This window comes from Salvelinus alpinus, chromosome 20, assembly GCF_045679555.1.
Source record: "Salvelinus alpinus chromosome 20, SLU_Salpinus.1, whole genome shotgun sequence".
Lineage (NCBI taxonomy): Eukaryota > Metazoa > Chordata > Actinopteri > Salmoniformes > Salmonidae > Salvelinus > Salvelinus alpinus.
Window position 1 is genome coordinate 41,200,842 of NC_092105.1, and position 22,880 is coordinate 41,223,721.

At 41.0% G+C, this 22,880-nt stretch overlaps 2 protein-coding genes across 4 annotated transcripts in view; both read left to right on the plus strand.

The window, feature by feature from the left end:
• The first annotated feature begins 945 nt into the window (after positions 1-945).
• Positions 946-6,572, plus strand: LOC139546901 (putative sodium-coupled neutral amino acid transporter 11). Its single transcript, XM_071355828.1, has 12 exons — positions 946-1,757; positions 1,873-1,996; positions 3,598-3,672; positions 3,776-3,910; positions 4,060-4,125; positions 4,317-4,423; positions 4,517-4,596; positions 4,790-4,860; positions 5,072-5,233; positions 5,347-5,459; positions 5,589-5,720; positions 5,812-6,572. The coding sequence occupies exons 1-12, from the start codon at positions 1,713-1,715 to the stop codon at positions 6,088-6,090; spliced, it is 1,389 nt and encodes a 462-aa protein (XP_071211929.1). The 5' UTR covers positions 946-1,712; the 3' UTR covers positions 6,091-6,572.
• Positions 6,573-6,721: 149 nt separating this feature from the next.
• Positions 6,722-22,880, plus strand: part of LOC139546925 (cordon-bleu protein-like 1) — a 41,308-nt gene continuing 25,149 nt past the window's right edge. For 2 of the 3 annotated variants that reach the window (XM_071355881.1, XM_071355882.1), the window contains exons 1-2: positions 6,722-7,059; positions 7,290-7,376. In XM_071355881.1, coding sequence (XP_071211982.1) covers positions 7,019-7,059; positions 7,290-7,376 — 128 coding nt within the window. In that variant the 5' untranslated portion in view covers positions 6,722-7,018. The remainder of the gene's footprint in view (positions 7,060-7,289; positions 7,377-22,880) is intronic. The other variant, XM_071355885.1, reaches the window with a different exon arrangement.

The following is a 22,880-nucleotide window of genomic DNA, read 5'->3' on the forward strand; positions in this document are numbered from 1 at the left end:
TGTGTCATTCGTCCAATTACTGACGTGCAGCAACCATCAACTCTGTATTTTCAGAGAAGACAGTGTTATTGAACTTCTTGATAGTTTTCCATTCAACATCAGAGGATCGGTTAAGTCTGATCCTGACTGGAGATGTGTGAGTGTGAGTGAAATAGTTAATGAAGGAAGCACATATAGATTTGTGTCGCCAATTGGGTAAAATGTGTTGGTTAAACTCTAATTTGGGTAAATTACACTAACACTACTTTTTAATTATATGCAATTATATTAATTACATCATGAATCTCTAAAGGTTTTGGTTTCTGGGTAAGTTCCTTTCGTTGCCAAAGGGGCCCACGCTGATGTATGACTAACAAACCGCTCTGTGACATTTACAGACTTCCCTGTTAAATGTTTTTCCCAGGATACTTTTTTTTCCATTCAGGGGACATTGCTGGGTTCATGTTGCTATAGCACGGTTGACCAGTGTGTGAGTTTCCACCATGACCCACTTCTCTGAATCATCAGCAACTACACAGACACGTTCAGTCATTTCTAGGACATCAATGCTCAGAGACAGGGACTCTGATGGGTGGTGCTCTAAAGAGCAAGCGTTTGTCTGAGTGCCAGCCAGATGATGTGGCCCGGACTGAGCGAATGCAATCCTGGGTAGGACAGCATGCATTATGGGAAAGCAAGAGTGTGATGGGAAACTTTGAAATGTGCAGTGATGAGTGTGATCTCAACTGCTTTAAATGTTCCAAATACTTTAATAACTGATTGAGACTTTAATGTTTTTCTATACCAACATTGGATGGTGGTGTCATGTTATACACTCTTATAAATTGAAGAACAGCTCATCACACATACAGTAGTGAAGCCTAACAACACATTGTACTACTTTTGATATTATTTAAAGTCTTCATTCATAACACATTTGTATTGTTGATACCACAGACAGACACGATTTTATTTCAGAAGTCAAATCGTTTTTGTTGAGTTTAATTTTGTGTTCTGCTTTGTTTTTCTACATGTGACTATCTTTCTGAGAAAAGGAAAAACATGTCTGACCTAAATTGACTCTAGCCTTTTAGGCCTTCTCATGTCAGCTGACTTGATCACACTGGGGTATGTACAGTAGGCTACAATTCTTTCATAATGGAACAATTGATATTAACACATGACCAAAACTCTATGAACTCTTTGAAACCCTCACAAATGTTGAATAGAACCCAACATATTATTTATTCCATTGTCCCTAATTGCAAAGGACGTATATGCCTATTTTTATTATCCATTTGGTGTAGAATTTGTTCGTTTTTGCATATTCACTCCTTCAGTTGAACAAATAAATACTTTGGATACTAATCTTTTAAAGCTCATTTCACTCGACTGGGTATGTGTGTCGAATGCAGCTTACAGGTTGGACGCTTTCCAGATACACAATTCTGCGCAGGTCTATAGTTCACGTCTCAGGAACCACATGAGTATTATAATGATGTTGTAATCAGCGCAACCCAATGCAGAAATTGTCTAGACCTATCAGGAACGCACCCAGTGTTGTACTAAGCCATTTAGGGGCGTTGTTGCCATCGTTTTTCATGGGCGAACTTAAACAACTCCGATCAGGAAAGTTTTGAACATTCTGCCCAGTTAATCAATTTCATGGCAGAGATGCGGATAGAACGTTTATAAATTGACGGAAACAGTTAGAAACACCTGGTGGCATAAAAATGAGTACATCAATACAGGAAAGTGGAGGCCGGGAAGCTCAACAGGTAGGCTGCCGACTTACTATGATACGAATAGGTTTACTTTTATTGTTCCTCACGATTACCACCATTCTACAACATGATGTGTTAATTGTGTTCAAATGTGTTAATTTGACCCTAGATTGAGAATGGCGAAGGCAAACCGCTGCTTGCTTCACAAAAGGTGGTTGGAGGAAAAGTCAAAAGTTCGATGATATCAGCCTCTTTTAATTTCATAAATTCGATAATAGGATCTGGAATAATAGGTAAATTAGTGTTTATACATTCAATTGTGGGATCATCATGTTTGTATTTCAGTAGCACAGCAGAATAGACCTACTGGTGGCAATAGCTGCAATGACACCCTTCTTGAGAGGGGAGCACCTGTTGCTAGTTACTGTCTAATAAGTTGATCAATCATGTTACCCAATAAGATAAGCAAGTTATATATGTTGAACATGCAGGATCACATGATTTCCTGGGAATAGAAAACATCATAGGACCTACACTACCGTTCAAAAGTTTGGGGTCACTTAGAAATGTCCTTGTTTTTGAAAGGAGAGCTTTTTTTTGTCCATTAAAATAACATCAAATTTATCAAAAATACAGTGTAGACATTGTTAATGTTGTAAATTACTATTGTAGATGGAAACAGCAGATTTGTAATGGAATATCTACATAGGTGTACAGAGGCCCATTATAAGCTACCATCACTCCTGTGTTCCAATGGCATGTTGTGTTAGCTAATCCAAGTTTATCATTTTAAAAGGCTAATTGATCATTAGAAAACCTTTTTGTAATTATGTTAGCATAGCTGAAAACTGTTGTTCTAATTAAAGAGGCAATAAAACTGGCCTTCTTTAGACTAGTTGAGCATCTGGAGCATTAGCATTTGTGGGTTCGATTACAGGCACAAAATTGCCAGAAACAAAGCACTTTCTTCTGAAACTCGTCAGTCTATTCTTGTTCTGAGAAATTAAGGCTATTCCATGTGAGAAATTGCCAAGAAACTGAAGATCTCGTACAATGCTGTGTACTACTCCCTTCACAGAACAGCACAAATTGGCTCTAACCAGAATAGAAAGAGGAGTGGGAGGCCCCGGTGCACAACTGAGCAAGAGGACAAGTACATTAGAGTGTCTAGTTTGAGAAACAGACGCCTCACAAGTCCTCAACTGGCAGCTTCATTAAATAGTACCCGCAAAACACCAGTCTCAATGTCAACAGTGAAGAGGCGACTCCGGGATGCTGGCCTTCTAGGCAGAGTTGCAAAGAAAAAGCCATTTCTCAGACTGGCCAATAAAAATAAAACATTAAGATGGGAAAAAGAACACTGGACAGAGAACTCTTCAACATCATTTCAAAAGGGTTTTCTAATGATCAATTAGCCTTTTAAAATGATAAACTTGGATTAGCTAACACAATGTGCCATTGAAACAGAGGAGTGATGGTTGCTGATAATGGGCCTCTGTATGCCTATGTAGATATTATATTTTTTTAAATCTGCCATTTCCAGCTACAATAGTCATTTACAACATTAGCAATGTCTACACTGTACTTCTGATCAATTTGATGTTATTTTAATGGACAAAATGTTTTGCTTTTCTTTCAAAAACAAGGACCTTTCTAAATGACCCCAAACTTTTGAACGGTAGTGTACCTCAGCCACATTGATCAGCCCCTGGGTGGTTGGCCCCTGCATCATATGACCACTGACATCATAATACTTCCTTTGTGCTTCCAAAATTCTTTCTAAATTGTATGACTCAACTTTTTCTGTCAGTACAATGAAAATATAAACTCTTAAAAAATATATATTTTTGAATATGTTGTGATAACATGATCTGTTATTTAATTTGTTTTTCAGGTTTGCCATACTCCTTAAACCAGGCTGGCCTTCCCCTTGGCCTTTTTCTCCTGGTTTTGGTAGCATTTATTACAGGTAGGTTCTGTAATGGTGACAACTTTGATGAACTCCCTTTTACGATAAAATGTATTTAACTCAACAGCTAACATTGTGGCGTTGTCCTGTTTCTTCCTTGCAGACTACTCTATCATCTTGTTGATTAAAGGAGGGAATCTTTCAGGGACAAATAGTTACCAGTCACTTGTACGTAGCACTTTTGGTATCACTGGATTTCTGGTTCTGTCTTTATTGCAGTTTCTATACCCTTTCATTGGTAAGTCTTGAACGGAGGTGCCATTTTAAAGTAAATCAGAACTACTTACAACCAAGATTTTATGAGATTGAGCAGTCTCATACAAACTGATATACAGGTACTGGTTGGGACTTGGATTGTAACATAACCACAATGTGTGTCTTCCCCAGCTATGATCAGCTACAACATCATAACTGGTGACACATTGACCAAAGTGTTTCAGAGACTACCTGGAGGTACAGTTGTACAGTTGTACTTTAATGTAATATATCTGAACAAATTCAAGCCACAACTTGTGTGCATTGATATGCTAATACTGTGACAGTAAAAAATAGGTCACAGTTTTTCTGAATTAAGTGCAAACACCAAGGCCACGTTTGTTAATTGCATGTTGCAAATTCATATTTTTCATACATGCTATTTGCAGTTGGACCGGGCCACATACTTACAGAGAGACATTTTGTCATCGCAGTATCCACTATTCTATTCACATTACCCCTGTCTCTTTTCCGGAATATATCAAAGCTGGGAAAGGTAAGACTTAATCACATATTGTCACATTTATTTAAGTAGTCATTGACTCACTTTATCATTTGTGAGCTAAAGCATCTATCTATGTGATTCCAGGTGTCCTTACTGTCCATGGTGTTGACTGTTTTCATCCTCATCACTGTTATCATCAGAGCAGCTACCCTGGGACCACATATGTACATTATATTACTTAACACTGTCATAACCTATTCACTCACATGCTATATCATATTCTAATCCAATCTGAAACACATTCAGTTTTTATTTTATATTTCAGTCAACTAAACGACTATTGAAACCACTTACTCTGGAATTAGAAAAACTTAAAATGGATAACAACATGTTTATCCAATTACTTTGTGCCCTTAGTCCCCCTACAGAGAATGCGTGGGTGTTTGCAAGGTGGAATGCGATTCAGGCCGTTGGTGTTATGTCTTTTGGTCAGTTCTCGTCTACATCAACTGTATATTTGTAAAGTACAAGTAATACTTGCTCGAGACAAAACGACCCATACATGTGTACATCTTCATATTGTATGGTATTGGCTATCAAGTTTCATAATCAAGGAACTCCACACAAAACGACCACACAAACATGTAATTTGGACTGTTCATAGGTTGTAATACTTTGCCATATCCCTTTGTTCCATAGCCTTTATCTGCCATCACAACAGCTTTATGATCTACGGCTCTCTGACGGAACAGAGCCTAAGTAACTGGTCTCGTGTCACCCACATGTCTGTTGGTTCGGCTATGATTGTCAGTATTCTGTTTGCTGCGACTGGCTATGCTACCTTCACTGGGTACACGCAAGGTAAAACACAGCACATAGAATTCTAGAACCATCTTGTGGCGTTAGACCCAAGTGCATCCATATACACACTGCCTAAGGAGTACATTTTTCTGATCGCCTCTTTATATTTTCAGGTGATATCTTTGAAAACTACTGTGGGAACGATGACCTGGCTACTTTTGGTCGCTTCTGTTTTGGCATCAGTATAATAACAACTTTTCCTCTGGAGTGTTTTGTGACTCGAGAGGTATGACGTTATTTATGCACATGCCACTTCATATGGCACAGGACAGTATGTTGTGGCGCAGTGTTCATAGATTTTAGTGCACATCACCCTGTAAAAATCAATTCCTTGTTCTCTCTTTTATGTTTGCAGGTAGTATCCAATGTTTTTTTTAAAGGGTCTCTCAACAACCATGCCCATGTGGCGGTCACCTTGCTCATAGTTGCAGCGTGCACAGCATTATCCTTGGCCTACGACTGTCTGGGTATTGTTCTGGTGTTAAATGTAAGCCGGATGACCTTTTGAATTGTTGTAACTTATTTCTCTACTAAAATTGCAATGGTTATCTTTTTAACAAATGTTTTTTGTCTTCCAGGGTGTTGTAAGTGCCACACCTTTAATTTTCATCATTCCATCAGCTTGCTACCTCAAGCTTTCCACAGAGCGCTGGTTCCAAGGTGAAAACCGCATCCCCTGTCTCATCCTCATAGCTGGTGTCTTTGTCATGACAACTGGTTTGATCATGGCGGTTATGTTCCCCCAAGACTGCTCCCATGGTGCCGAGATGTTTTACTGCGCAACTTCCAACCTCTCCATATCCCCGACACCACCCACTGAGCTACTCTTTCAGAATTCAACTCAGAATTCTAGATGAAACGTTGTTGTTACACACTGGGGTTTTGTGATATGACTTTGTATGCCCATTGTATCTATTACCTCTGCAATGAATGTGTGTGTCATAATTTATGCTACTATTTGTGAAAGTGCCATAATGCAATACATTAATCAATTTGTATATCAGACTGGGACAAAGTTCCACTGAATTTCGCGAGTAGTTACCTTCGAGAAACCTACCACACGATGTCGCTGTAACATAATCAGACTATATAAAACTTTTATAAAAAGGTTTCTCGAAGGTAACCTTTTGCCCTCTTGCCTTGATTGCACGCCCTTCGAAGATGAATGTAGTTATAGAAGTTTGTCCAACGGTAGTGCATTTTCCACTGCTGGTTAGAGGGAATATGTTATACATTTACTATTTGGGAAATTTCATGATTATAATATTTAGTCTTTCAATATTATCAATGTAAACCCGAATTGTTCACAATACTAAAAATAAAAGTAATATGAATTGTCTCCTGCAGCACAATTTTTTTACATACATTTTCACTGTTGAATTCATTTAAAAATCAGGCAAAGTATGTGTATTCCCTCTGGGATGGATAGGTGAAATTACCGCTGGGAGTAAAAACGGGAGAAGAGTGGTTATTTGAATCTCTACTCATACGTTTTGACGTCGATTTTTTTTGTAGTTGGTATGCTTTTGGCAGAGAACTTATCAGTGCTTGTAGCAGGCATCGTGTCACAACTTTGAAATGTAGACTGCTGGCTAAACGATGGAAAGACTGGGTTGTGCTGGTGGCGTATTGGAACAGAGGAGCGACTGTTGTGTGGATCAAGATAGAAGTGGGAGTTCTAGAATTCATTTTGAACGCACAGTAGCCTAATGTATCACTGAACGAATCAACGCCACGATATATTTTGTACGGTATAATTTATTTTCTTCTTCCTAATAAATACTGATGAAAGTTGACAGCAGCGCGGAGGGCCAGGGGCATTCATGGTAAGAGATGACGAGTAACATAATGAGCTTAATTAAATCATAATTGTCCTGTGTCCCACTTTGCATGCCGGGCAACAAAGGGCAAGTTACCATCCGAAACGCTGTCCTGATTGTCAATAGGGTTTCGACCATCCACAGCAAGCATTCGGATGGGACAGCTCTAGATGAAAACCTGTGCAATTTTAGTTATGAAATATGAATAATTGTGTGCTTTGCTTCACTTTCGGTAGTCCGAGGGACTTTGTTAAACCTGTGCAGCTAGACATGGATGATAATGTGTCCCAACGAAGTCCACGACGACGGCTCTCTGGCTCTAGGTATGTGGATTCATTCTGGGTGTATTTACTAATTAAGAGGCTTCTGTGTGAGAACGTATTTGGATTCATTCTGTCAGCTGTCAGCCAACAGCTTTTCTTCTCAACTCTAGTCTACATGACATTATTGTTCACTTCACGTTTAGAAGTAACATTAGTCACTATTATTTGGAGGTGTTCCGAAATGCTTCTAAAGATTGATGAGGAAGTGACAAAAAACGTGTATATTAGATCATTACTGTGGAATTTTTAAACATGTGAGATCATCTTGAGATGACATCAGTTGGAAAATATGAGACTTTTGTAACCCATGGAGTCTTATGTCATTCCAAACCCTTTTCAGTTCAAACCTTTCCCCGACTTAACTGGGATTTGTTAAATTCATTAATCTATACCATTCTATACCCCCAAAAAGTTAACTGTTGCAACACATTTTTGGACACATGTTGCAAGCAAATTGCAATTTAGTGACATAATTGCATGTCTAAGGCAAAGGGTTTGACTAATTTAGTAGCCCACAACCAGAGGTTCTTGAGATGTGCATTTTTCAATCAACTCTAACCTATATTCTTCCACCTCATACTGAGTACGTGTAGTAACTAAAGTAACAGTTGTTGCAGACATTTAAGTAATTTTTGAACTCCACTAATTTCCTGCATTCAGAGTTGTTCTGAGAAATTTCCTTGACCACATGTTGAGGTGATGGGAAGTGTTTTGGAGGCAAACCAGTGTGCATCTCATGTGCATTATAATCAACGACTGGCTATTTAATTTTTGTCAATACAGTTCAAAATAATTGTTTGTATGGATGATTGCATAGATATATCATGTAGTGTAGATGGTCCGATAGACCACTGTGTGTAGTGTGTAGTGTGTAATAATCACCTATCCCAAAAATTCCACTGGTGGTGAAACAAAATGATCCATGAGAATATGTTTGTCTTTCCTAATATTGAATATCAAATAAGAGTCAAAGATCATCTCTTTACAATATGTCACAGTCATAACACTTTTAATGTCCCATTTATTTGGTTCAGGAACGGTTGCTTGGAGATGATGTCAGCTGACAGTATTCCATTTGGTTGGAGGCGTTGGCTCTTAAACTGGGAGGAGTGAGTTTCCAAAGTTCTTTGCGATCTTTTAGAGTCACTGCTCACTCCTTTGGCATGCAAGGGAGGGATACAGACTTAATGTGATTTTAATTAGAAGTGATATGGAGAATTTGAAGGCTTGATAACAATTAATGTAAAGTTTCCGTTTCTCCAGTTGCTGACTTTCCCATATTGAGACTGAAATACATTCATGCATCCATGTCATAAGTTTCATTTATAATATAAACAATTTGTAAATTAAAACCACTCTCTCCATGAGCTGTTGCGTTATTTGTGGCTTCTCATACTTGAAGCCATTAGACAAATGCTTCTGAAAATTCATCCCACTTTTCAAGTGCAATGACTTGTAGAGATATCACTTGGCCCTCCACGCCATGCTACATTTGTTATCCTACTACTGACACTGCCAAAACACAGGCCCTCGTCCAAAACCATGGGAAATAATATGGAGTTGGACCCCCCCTTTACTGCCATAACAGCTGTGCTGTGCTGTTTTGTTGTTCATTTGTTCAGTCGTTTCCTTCTCAACCATGATTTATATGGAACGCCGTTTGGGTCTTTGCATGTGTAACGGCTGTCGTCTTCCTCCTCGTCTGAGGAGGAGAAGTTTGAAGGATCGGAGGACCAATGCGCAATTGTTCATCTTATTTAATGAAAGTGAACAACTCAAAATACAAAAACAACAAAGTGAAAACCGAAACAGTTCTATCTGGTGCAGACACACAAAGACTGAAAACAACCACCCACAAAACCCAACAGAAAACAGGCTACCTAAATATGGTTCCCAATCAGGGACAACGATTGACAGCTGCCTCTGAGAACCATATCAGGCCAAACACAGAAAACCAACACAGAAATAGAAAACATAGATTACCCACCCAACTAACGCCCTGACCACACTAAAACAAAGAAAATACAAAAGAACTATGGTCAGAACGTGACAGTCCCCCCCCCCCCCCCAAGGTGCAAAACCTGAACCTATAGGGGAGGGTCTGGGTGGGCATCTGTCCGCGGTGGCTGCTCTGGCGCTGGACGTGGACCCCACTCCACCATAGTCTTTGTCCGCTTTAGTGGCCTCCTAGGAACGGCGACCCTCGCCGCCGACCTTGGCCTGGAAACCCAACTAAAGAGCCCCACTGGACTGAGGGGCAGCTCCGGACTGAGGGGCAGGACTGAGGGGCAGCTCCGGACTGAGGGGCAGCTCCGGACTGAGGGACAGCTCCGGACTGAGGGACGGCTCTGGCAACTCCCGACTGGCGGACGGCTCTGGCGGCTCCCGACTGGCGGGCGGCTCCCGACTGGCGGGCGGCTCCCGACTGGCGGGCGGCTCTGGCGGCTCCCGACTGGCGGGCGGCTCTGGCGGCTCCGGACAGGCGGGCGGCTCAGGCGGCGCTGGACAGGCGGGCGGCTCAGGCGGCGCTGGACAGACGGGCGGCTCAGGCGGCGCTGGACAGACGGGCGGCTCCGGCGGTGCTGAACAGACGGCAGACTCTGGCCTGCTGAGGCGCACAGTAGGCCTGGTGCGTGGTGCCGGAACTGGTGGTACCGGGCTGGAGACACGCACCTCTGGGCGAGTGCGGGGAGCAGGAACAGGGAGTACTGGACCCTGGAGACGCACTGGATGCCTGGTGCGTGGTACCGGCACTGGTGGTACCGGGCTGGGGACACGCACCTCAGGGCGAGTGCGGGGAGGAGGAACAGGGCGTACAGGGCTCTGGAGACGCACAGGAAGCCTGGTGCGTGGTGTTGGCACTGGTGGTACTGGGCTCAGTCCAGAGGCGCCCCTCAGTCCAGTGGGGCCCAATCAGGGACAATGATTGACAGCTGCCTCTGATTGAGAACCATATCAGGCCAAACACAGAAAACCAACACAGATATAGAAAACATAGATTACCCACCCAACTCACGCCCTGACTACACTAAAACAAAGAAAATACAAAAGAATTATGGTCAGAATGTGACAGCATGTCAATAAAGATACACGTCAAATAACACTATATGACTTGTCAAATAACTAGTTTAAGTCACCTTGACTCCATAAGCAATTAAATATACTGGAGCTAGGCATAAACATGGTCTGTGTCTTCTTGTCATAGTTGGTGTGTTTATAAGTAGGTTTCAACTTCTACTGTAGTTTTCTCTGTATTATGGAGGGCTAGTTGATTTGTTGATGTAAAGCTTGGAAGTCTAAATTTAAGAAAAGCTGAGTTATTAGTAAAGAGGGGATGGTGTGGATGACTGACGTGTGTGTGAAGGTTAGTATACATTATCTATTGACACAAGGGGGATGGGTGGATATAGTACTGTACCTTGTTTGAGTGTGTATTGATGGGGACAAAGTAGTCAAATGTTGGGAAGTCACTGACTAGTGTGTGTCGTACAAACTAGTCCAACTGCTGCTGCTGATTACTCTGACACCAGCTTCAGTAGTACAGATCCTGTAGACCACAGGTGTCAAACTCATTCCACGGGGGGCCGAGTGTCTGCGGGTTTTCGCTCCTCCCTTGTACTTGATTGATGAATTAACATCACTAATTAGTTAGGAACTCCCCACACCTGGTTGTCTAGGGCTTTATTGAAAGGAAAAACCAAAAACCTGCAGACACTAGGCCCTCCGTGGAATGAGTTTGACACCCCTGCTGTAGACCTATTGGATGAAAGCTTTCAGCCGAGAACAACCTCAAGCTCAACGTCATCTGACTCAGAAGAGGAAAAGACTGCATGTGACTGGCAAGAGCCAAATTGTGTAGTCTAATTTCATGGAGCTCATGAAGTTCAACACGAGACAAGGTTCACCAGCTGAAGAACATTCAGGATCTTGCCTGGAACATTCCAGCTGCATCAGAAACCATGGATCAATTCATTGTGGTATTCATGAAACGTATTTGGAAGTAACTTGCCACACTCTTACTGCTAAAGCAAATGATGCAGGGAGTTGGTGTATCATTTCAACTTTCATTTGTTGGTACGTAAATATGTTTCAATAAAACAGATTAGTCTGTCAATGTAGCAAATAAGTAGACATTGCTTGAATTCACAAGAACGTTTATTTGCGCTGGAGACCTAGGTGAGTTTACACAGCTCAGCTGTATGCAGGAACAGTTATGGCAATGTATGACATATATAACATAACACCTATAAGAAATACTACAGTTCTACAAAGGGAATACTTGCATATGGTGTTTTGGGGGATAGCAGTGAGTTCACTTTGACACAAGGGGAGATTGTTGTTATGGGACCTTTCATATCTCTTCTTGAGTCATCAACTTCTTTGTATTCATTGTGTGAGGGATAAATTGCTTGAATGGCCCCAACAGCACAAGCAGGCAAGGGGATTTGATGTCCTCTGCCTAGCTTCTCATCCCACGTAGAACAAACTCCAAAAAATAATCTGTAGACCATCAAGCAGTTTTGTCTGTAAGAGAATGACAAAAGCACTATTTGACTTTCATGGGTAATCGTTGTTTACTGTCTTTCTAATGTAACAGCACAATGCAGAATATTGAATGTTTCACAGACACACGCTAGCTAGCTACAACACACAGGTGTAGTTACTCAAAGACTAATATGAGTCATAAAGCCAAAGTCATTCCTTTACTCTTCATCATCAAAACATTTCTCCAGTTTTGCTCCTAGTGAAAAACACTGCGTCTAGCTAGCTATAACGTTAGGCTACAGTGCGTTTTGGGTATAGCAAACAAAGAAAAATAGCTTAACATGGCTAGTTTGTCTTGTAGTGCTACTAGCAATCCCCGTCATGGCCGACTTGATCATACAATTGTACTGTACTGAACAACACTGCCTTGTGTAAAAAGAGAGCTGATATTACTAGCTAGCTACCGACAGCAAAACAACTTACTTGTTTGCCATTTGCCCTCTTAGTCCAGCTGGTCTATATAGTGTCTAGCAGTGAAGTTTCCCTTTTAATATCTACTAAAAGAACATCATTTTTGTCACCGCAGCATCTGTTTGAAATGACATCTGGTCTCATTTTGAAATTCTTCACTTGGCAACTTTGCATTTATATGAATAGAGCTGCACATACAGGCCTACAGTATACAGTAAAGGAATGTAGGAGGAGGATGTCTAGATTTTCTGACAGTTTTGTATTTTATAGGTGACATTCCTCGCTCCAAATGAGCATTTCTCAAACTTGGTTCTCAAGACCCCAAGGGGTGAACGTTTTGGTTTCTGACTTAACACTACACAGCTGATTCAAATGATCAAATCGTGCTGATTATTTGAATCCGCTATGTAGTGTTAGGGCAGAACGTACACCCCTTGGGGTCCCGAGGACCGAGTTGATCTATGCTCACAGCTATGTAAAGCCTGCGCTGATAATGGGACACACCTTTAACCATGATCTCACATGGCAGGCTTCTCTTGGGGTGGAGCCGAGTATGGAATTGGTTAAGGTATTGTGACTCGCGACAGCTGTTTCCAGACATTTTGGCAGTCCAAGGGCACAGCTGCACTTTTGAATTTAATGATGAAAGCTATGGTGAGAGGGATGGGCCAAATTCTACAACCGATAGATATGAGGAAAATATAGCTGCAAGTTGAAATCATTGGGGTCCAAGTCAAAACACTGCCCTATAACCTTATTTTATGTGTTATAGTGCCAAAATGTAGCATACTGGCAGCCGTACAACTCTAATATGATCTACTGAACACCCATGTTTTTCCATGGTAAAAGTTATAGTTCTTTGAGGCAAACTTGTTCCTTGTGGAGAGGACCTTGTGAAACTAATACCACAATTTAAAATCCAAGTTTGCCATTTCAACTACTGTGACGTTAATTAATTGTAAAAATATTATCGGAGACCTAATCCTCCTGCAAAGTTTCAACTCCGAACAGAAGAACTATTATGGAAATAGTTGGGCCTCTACAATGTGTGACAGAGTGTTCTCATTTGTCAGGGTCTAGGCTTGTGATTTCCTCACTGGGTGCAGTTAAAGGGGGAAAAAGCTACTTATGTAAGGTAAGATGATGATTCAGCAGAGAGAGAACCCGCAGAGTTCTAGTATTCTTTCCCCTTGAAACTTTCCTGAGGGATAAAAGGCTCTCTGTACAGCCAGGAATAGACTTCCCAATTGGACCAGGAACTAGCTTACACCTTTACCACCAAACGCTTCACTAAACTCTGAAAGCCAATAGAGGATGACATTTATATCATTCACTCACAAATGTGACAAACTAATATGAAAATGAACACATTTCTTAATACATTTTCAATGCACACCTTTTCAGTATTTAATGATATGTTTGTGCAATGATTATACAGTACGTTTGTGCAATGATGATTATACGTTTGTGCAATGTCGCATTACCGACAATGCTGTTTGATAGATTCAATACAGCAGATAAAGATATCGCACAGTGTTGAGTGACTTGTCACCGATCTCTCAGGCCTTGTTGTAGTTTCTGTGAAGAGGTCAGTGGTATTCCAACGGGGACACACACCACTCTTAGCAACCACCACATTAAACGTAATGGAGAGGTGGAATCACTGAATTTGGTCAGTATGAAAACTTGGTGGAAAAATGTAATTGAGACCTTAAGACAAGCTTGTATTTACTAACCTCGTCAGTTCTTGGGAATACAAAGGTTTTTTTATGTCTGGTGGACGGTATGCTTTATGCCTCAGAGGCCTAAAACAGACAGTGGCCGTCATCCAGAGAGCGAGGAATAATGGGTCGTCTTTGTGCGGTTGAAGCCAACGCACTGACCGTAAATACCACTGAATTCTTATTACTGGAGTTGTACTGGGTTGTATACACAACCAGTCAACATTATGCTCAAATTGCCCCAAATTAATTGGTAGGCTATTATAGGATTTTATGTGCTCAGTTTTATTGTCAGATAGAGCACTAAATCGACACTCATCACAATAACGCTCTGTGCAAATGGGGTTATTATAAATGTCTCTAGAATGTATGTACACTGCTAGATCGCAAATAGTCAAGACTGTGTATGAAGTCTTGGCCCGTGCTTTGTTTTCTGTTGTGCACTCTTCTGACACATAACAGTTGGAAGCCACCTACCTTCCACCCCCATAACAGAGCGTTTTTCTGTTAAGAAGGTCTGAAAAAGAGTATGTGAAGCAAATCTCTAGATCATTTCCTTGTTTTCCATGCCATATATTGAATAGGTCACAGCAGCATGCATTTAGCAGCCAGATAGCCTAATAGTTCAAACATTTTTGTAAGAATATATATTCTTCATAAGGAATAGCCTATTCGTACATTATCTTATTGCACTGTGGCAAATTTCATATTTTTTTCATATTTCATCTGTGTCTTTTACTTGGAAAACTGTAATCACAAAACAAGATCATAGTTATGTTTCCATATAAAGTATGAAGCTCTTGGTCCCTTGATGACTTTTTGGAAGCACCAGTGCATGTGATGAGCATCAGGGGGGACCGCAGAGCAACAGTCTGCTGCTTCTTTGATAAACACTTCAGTGTAGACAATGCAGCATTGTCTCAAAAGAATGAGTACAGTGTGATAGATATAAGTATGACTCAAGGGGAAATACTCTCTTCTCCAGCACTGCTCATCCCGGACTAGGGGTGAATGGCGGGAACCCGGTTACCGAGATTTACCGGGATTTACCACTCCCTTTTCCCCCGAGATAAATAACTGAGTGAAACTGGCAATTACAATCAATTATTTACATGAACAGCATATCATGAAGTGGAAGTGTTAAATGATATGCGATCTGGCTTGTCTATGGCCTCTGGATGATGAATCATCAACGCCTCAGGATGGGGACAGACAGCCCATCTCAGTATGGAGCGCACTTCACAATGCAATGTAGACCTTTCATCTCATCATGGTCATTTTTTTTCTTGTGACAGGTAGACCTACATTTGCTACAGCATAGTCTATGCTACAGTAATATAAAGACAGAATGCGTGTCTAATTTACCCATCGCCATCTGGCTTTCGGGGGTCACCTTATTTTTTTAGTTGTAAAGATGTTTGTATTTATTGCCGCAAACAGCCTATCACTTGAATATGGTTGCTTTAAATCAGTGCATGCGCGAGCACTCTCTGTCTTTCTCTCTGTCTCAACTGTCTCAACATCCAAAATAGATAATCCTGTTCTAGATTTATACAGGTGAAGTTGGAAGTTTACATACACTTAGGTTGGCAAGTCAGTTAGGACATCTACTTTGTGCATGACACAAGTAATTTTTCCAACAATTGTTTACAGACAGATTATTTCACTTATAATTCACTGTATCACAATTCCAGTGGGTCAGATGTTTACATACACTAAGTTGACTGTGCCTTTAAACAGCTGGGAAATTCCAGGAAATGTCATGGCTTTAGAAGCTTCTGATAGGCTAATTGACATCATTTGAGTCAATTGGAGGTGTACCTGTGGATGTATTTCAAGGCCTACTTTCAAACTCAGTGCCTCTTTGCTTGACATCATGGGAAAATCAAAAGAAATCAGCTAAGACCTTTTTTGTTAAAAATTGTTAGACCTCCACAAGTTTGGTTCATCCTTGGGAGCAATTTTCAAACGCCTGAAGGTACCACGTTCCTCTATACAAACAATAGTACGCGAGTATAAACACCATGGGACCATGCAGCCATCATGCCGCTGAGGAAGGAGACGCGTTCTGTCTCCTAGAGATGAACGTACTTTGGTGCGAAAAGTGCAAATCAATCCCAGAACAGCAGCAAAGGACCCTGTGAAGATGTTGGAGGAAACAGGTACAAAAGTATCTATATCCACAGTAAAACGAGTCCTATATCGACAACCTGAAAGGCCGCTCAGCAAGGAAGAAGCCACTGCTCCAAAACCGCCATAAAAAAGCCAGACTACGGTTTGCACATGGGGACAAAGATCATACTTTTTGGAGAAATGTCCTCTGGTCTGATGAAACAAAAATAGAACTGTTTGGCCATAATGGCCATCGTTATGTTTGGAGGAAAAAGGGGGAGGCTTCTAGCCGAAGAACACCATCCAAACCGTGACGCACGGGGGTGGCGGCAGCATCATGTTGTGTGGGTGGTTTGCTGCAGGAGGGACTGGTGACCTTCACAAAATAGATGGCATCATGAGGCAGGAAAATTATGTGGATATATTGAAGCAACATTTCAAGACATCAGTCAGGAAGTTAAAGCTTGGTCGCAAATGGGTCTTCCAAATGGACAATGACCCCAAGCATACTTCCAAAGTTGTGGCAAAATGGCTTAAGGACAACAAAGTCAAGGTATTGGAGTGGCCATCACAAAGCCCTGACCTCAATCCTATAGAAAATTTGTGGGCAGAACTGAAAAAGCATGTGCGAGCAAGGAGGCCTACAAACCTGACTCAGTTACACCAGCTCTGTCATGAGGAATGGGCCAAAATTCCCCCAACTTATTGTGGGAAGCTTGTGGAAGGCTACCCAGGTCAGGTGGAAGTTAAGCAATTTTAAAGGAAATGCTACCAAATACTAATTGAGTGTATGTAAACTTACTGACCCACTGGGAATGTGATGAAAGAAATAAAAGCTGAAATAAATCATTCTCTCTACTATTATTCTGACATTTCACATTCTTAAAATAAAGTGGTGATCCTAACTGACCTAAAACAGGGAATTTTTACTAGGATTAAATGTCAGGAATTGTGAAAAACTGAGTTTAAATGTATTTGGCAAAGGTGTATGTAAACTTCCAACTTCAACTGTATATAGGCCTATATATAGATGTCCTAGCTTACCTCTTTCAGGTAATACATTCAATGCAGTATTAGCCTTTGTATTTAGCTAATTTAATGATGGGTTATGCATAATAAGCTTCTAACTTACAGCTGCTGTCTCTTGCGCAATATGCACACACCTGTGCTCTGGTAGCCTCTCTCCTTAAACACTCCTTAGCTCTTGGAGTCCCATGCAGGAAAAGCTAGAATAGGTTGCAGGACATTATTTTTTTTGTATTTCTTATAGCGATAGACTTTGAAGAGGGACACAAGCTCTTGTTTGCTGAATGTTAAATACAGCAGCCAATAGAGCTCACGCGCAGTTTGAAAGAAGAGCGAACCCGCTACGGCGGTAGGCTATAGCAGTTATTTATTTAGACTCGTAACCATTCAATCTTCGTGAAGAGACGTGAAAGCCTTCTGCATCTCATTATAGTCCTATATTATTCAAGGATGTCATTGGAATGATGAAGATAAGGACAACAAAACGTATTTTATGTAACTGTTGAAAGCGAGGAAAGAATGATGCAACAATAGAGAGAAGAGGTAGGCTAATATTAGGGGAAATATGAAAGGTGTGAATATATGCGTCAGCTTACTAATTATTCAAATAGGCCCTTTTTTCAAATTAAAATCAAATTCACTAGCCTATACGCATGTGCTGTACCTGAATCGCATGTTCTCTCCCTGCTGTTTTTAATTGAACGACGTGAGTAATTCCAGTCAATATAATACAGTACAGTAATACAGTTCACACTCAAAAGATTAGCCTACTGGAGCTTGATTAATTTATTTACCTAAGGTCTCTTATAGCTAGCAACATCTATTGGCTTTTATCATTTTCTGTTGTGCATAATGTGGAGTAGCTTACATCATATACACTATATATACAAAAGTATGTGGACACCCTTCGAATTAGTGGATTTGGCTATATCAGCCACACCCGTTGCTGACGGATGTATAAAATCGAGCACACAGCCATGCAATCTCCATAGACAAACATTGGCAGTAGATTGGCCCGTACTGAAGACCTCCGTGACTTTCAATGTGGCACCGTCATAGAATGCATATCTATATTTGCATATCTACCTCAATTACCTGGTACCCCTGCACATCGACTCGGTACTGGTACTCCGTGTCTATAGCCAAGTTATCATTATTCATTTTATATTTATTCCTCGTGTTATTACTTTTCTATTATTTCTCTAAGTAAGCATTTCACTATTGGTCTACACCTGTTGATTATGAAGCTTGTGACGAATACAGTTTGATTCGATTTTTATGTCCTCACAGAAAGGACAAACTTGTTCCTCTCAGTGCCGTACACATATTATTACCTACACAACATAAGCATCAGCTGACTATCTGATGGATTTAAATACCCTTAAAAAGCTCCTAATTCCACCTCCTTATCAAGCCAAAAGCAATGGATTTAAACATACACTTGGACTGGAACACATTACTTGTTGTTCTCGTATCGTAATGCTTGGCAGATGTTTACCCTGTCTTGACTGTGCCAAGGTGTAGATCTTACCATGAAATGCTTACTTACAAGCCCTTAACCACCAATGCAGTTTTAATAAAATATTTGACTAAATAAAGTAACACAATAAAATAACAATAACGAGGCGATATACAGGGGGTACGGGTTAGTCTAAATAATGGAGGTAATATGTACATGTTGGAAGGAGTAAAATGACTATGCATAGATGATAAACAGTGAGTAGCAGCAGTGTAAAAAGTGCAAATAGTCCAGGTGGCCATTTGATTAATTGTTTAGGAGTCTTATGGCTTGGGGATAGAAGATGTTCAGGAGCCCTTTGGACCTAGACTTGGCGCTCTGGTACCGCTTGCCGTGCGGTAGTAGAGAGAACAGTCTATGACTTGGGTGGCTGGAGTCTTTGACCATTTTTGAGGCCTTCCTCTGACACCGCCTAGTATAGAGGACCTGGATGGCAGGAAGCTTGGCCTCAGTGATGTACTGGGCCGTATACACTACCCTCTGTAGCACCGTACGGTCGCATGCTGAGCAGTTGCCATACCAGGCGGCGATGCAAGCGGTCAGAATGTTCTCGATGGTGAGCTGTAGAACTTTGTGGATCTTGCCTGTACTGAGAATGTTCTACAGAAGCAAATTTGACCTCTGAAATTCGGCGTGTGGGGAAAAGTGGGGAGAGAACCAGTCAGACTAGGTTGATCTCTTCTGTGACCTGCGCTGGGTGATTTTCATGTACAGTACATGGAATTCAAGGATCACCCAGAATGTTTTCAAATTACATTGATTGACTGACTGGCTGACTAACTTACTATCAGCTGGAGTCTCAGTGGTAGTAAGAAGGAAAGAAAGTGCTATAAAAAAATTATGTGTGCGTCTCAAATGGGACCTAGCTATTCCCTTTATAGTGCACTACTTTTGACCAGGGCTATGGCCAAAAGTGGTGTACTAAAGGGAATAAGTTGCCATTTGGGATGGTCCAATGTTACTGAAGTGAAATAAGGTGATTCATAAGAGAGGGTTATTACAGTACATACTGTATATTAACGCTTAGCCAACCTGAAGTTATTAATACCCCCGAGATACTTATCAGTTGTCTAAATAAGGGTGTGAAATTTGCCAAGCAAGTTTGAAGCCTGCATAGGAACATGTTATGGGAAAATGGTTTTGTTTTGCCTAAAACAATAAAGGATACACACAGGAAGTGGGGAGTTTTCATAGAGTTGCTCTTTTTTCTTATCTCTCTCCATCCGTCCCACACAGCTCCTGGAGTATTGGCCTTTCCAGACCTTCTCTAAACAGCTTGTGTTTACTGTGAGTGACCTCTTACCAAATTACCAGCTGTAGCCCTGGCCCTGTGTTTTGTCTTTCCACAGGGATTTACCCCATTCTCTGCAACCCCACCCCCATCCTGTCACGCGAATTCCCACCCACTACTACCTCCAACCACAAGTTGTCCCCTTATCATCTGATATGGCATTTCTGTTAAATGAAGGACAAACTCAAAAGACAAAATACTATTTACAGAGGAAGTATACCAAACAATCTATTTGAGTAGACAACAACCTATTTGTTGCCCTTACACTTGGAGCATGAACTGAGTGGCACTTGATCATTGTACTGTATCAAGCACTTAGTTCTGTTATTTTAAGCGAACGAACCTGTGAAAGTGACATGTACAGTACAAAGTAGGGCAGAGGGTGCAGGAAAAGACCTGATGTTGTTAAATCTCTCTTGATCTGGCGCTCTCATTGTAAGACGTAGGAAATTTACAGGAGCTTTGATCTTGCGCTTTCATTGTAAAATGTAGGACATTTAAATGAGCCATTGTACGCTTACTACCCAAGGTCAAACTGTAGCTTCCTGCTTTTGGTCACAAATATATTTAATAGGCAGATGGGGACCGCTTGCATATATTTTTCTAATTTAGACAACAAAATACAGCACTGGACACTTCAAGTACTCTGTAATAGACCGTAACAAGCAGCATCTGTGCCCTGCTTTTCAATGCGTTTCAGGTCATGTTTCAACCTGTATGCCATTCCTGGCATTATTAAGTATTATGGGAACTGAAAAAAAGTTGATATAGATGTCACTCTGTTTGTGAAATCTGACACCAACATACTGAGATATTGGTGCTTTAAATATGAATATATGGTTCTGAGTTTAGCTTGCCTATTATTATTATTACATTTTCTCATATGCAAGCTGCTGGGGAGAGTAATAAGTGCTGACAGGCTCCATAATTAACACTTATTGTTACATCACCAGCCTGGGCAGCAGTGTTCATTTTGGCACTCTTTTTTTAGATATTGTCTGGTCTTAGTCGTTTGGACCAGAATGTCATTAAATCTTAGTCACATTTTTTCCATTTGAATAATGATTAGTCTAGTTATACGAAAACAGTGGGTCATTTTAGTCAACTAAATGCCCCTTTTTTTTGTTGTCACATCACACTTGTATTGCCTCATTTATCCTGTATTAAACATAAATCACTGAATTCCACGTGCACAAACATGCATAGCCTTGTCCTACAAACATATTTTTCTGCAGACCATCTTATTCTCTTCCCAACAGCGGAAATATGACAAACATGTATACTAATATCTAAGAATTATCTGGCCATGTAAATTCCTATTTAAGCCTACATAGATATTGCACTATACATATAAAACAAAGATTCACACAAGCGCAGAGAGAGGGAGAGACTAGCACAATATCACCAGATGCTGTTGCAAAGCATTGGCAAAATAGTATGGGTTGCACCTCCATCACTCGGTCGCGGTATTGCCATTGTTATCAAAATTCCACAGACACCGCAGCCACATTGATGTCCAAAAATAGAACGGGGGTTCATGACTTTGAACGGGAGCTAATGACTGTTTCTCCCAGGCAGTAATGTAGTCGGTCACCAAACCTCACTTCAAAATTGAGTCTCAAGTCCCCTGTGCTCGAGTCCAAGTCACCAATAGTCGAGTCACGAGTCTTTATGGCTGAAGTCCGAGTCCCAGTGCTCGAGTCCTAGTCCAAGTGCTCAAGTCTGAGTAACTGGGTCCACATTAACCAAAAATAAAGTTATTTACCCAGTCAGATATAGTGTAGTGCCAAGATGAATTTAGTCAATAAATTGTTTGCTATCCCTTTTCCTTTCTTTCTGTGTCACTAAATGCAAAATCTTCTCAAACGTTCCAGATAGAAATTCCATTAATGGAGCCAACGTTATTCCTTATTCAACATGTCAGAGAGGCATGTTTGTTCTACATCTGAACATTCCAAAACGTTGCGTCCTGCTGAATGCGCCCCAGGTTGTTAGCTAGAACTACAGTGCATTTGGAAAATATTCAGACCCATTGACCTTTTCCACATTTTGTTACGTTACAGCCTTATTCTAAAATCAATTAAATTGTTTTTTTCCCCTCATCAATCTAAACACAATACCTCAATTACAAAGCAAAAACAGATATTTAGACATTTTTGCAAATGTATAAAAAAAATACAAAACTGAAATCACATTTACTTATGTATTACTCAGTACTTTGTTGAATCACCTTTGGCAGTGATTAAAGCCTTGAGTCTTCTTGGGTATGACGCTACAAGCTTGGCACATCTGTTTTTGGTGAGTTTCTCCCATTGTTCTCTGCAGATTCTTTCAAGCTCTGTCAGGTTGCACAACTATATTCGGATCTCTCCAGAGATGTTCGATCGGGTCCGGGCTCTGGCTGGGACACTCAAGGACATTTAGAGACTTGTCTTGAAGCCCCTGCTGCGTTGTCTTGGCTGTGTGCTTAGGGTTGTGGTCCTGTTGGAAGGTGCACCTTTACCCTATTCTGAGGTCCTGAGTTCTCTGGAGCAGGTTTCCATCAAGGATCTCTCTGTACTTTGCTCAGTTCATCTTTCCCTTGGTCCTGACTAGTCTCTCAGTCCCTGTCACTGAAAAACATCCCCACAGCATGATGCTGCCACCACCATGCTTCACCGTAGGGATGGTGCCAGGTTTCCTCCAGGCGTGAAGCTTGGCATTAAGGCTAAAGAGTTCAATCTTGGTTTCATCAGACCAGAGAATCTTATTTATCATAATCTGAGAGTTTTTAGGTGCCATTTGGCAAACTCAATGCGGGATTTCATGTGTCTTTTACTGAGGAGTGGCTTCCATCTGGCCACTCTACCATAAAGGCCTGATTGGTGGAGTGCTGCAGA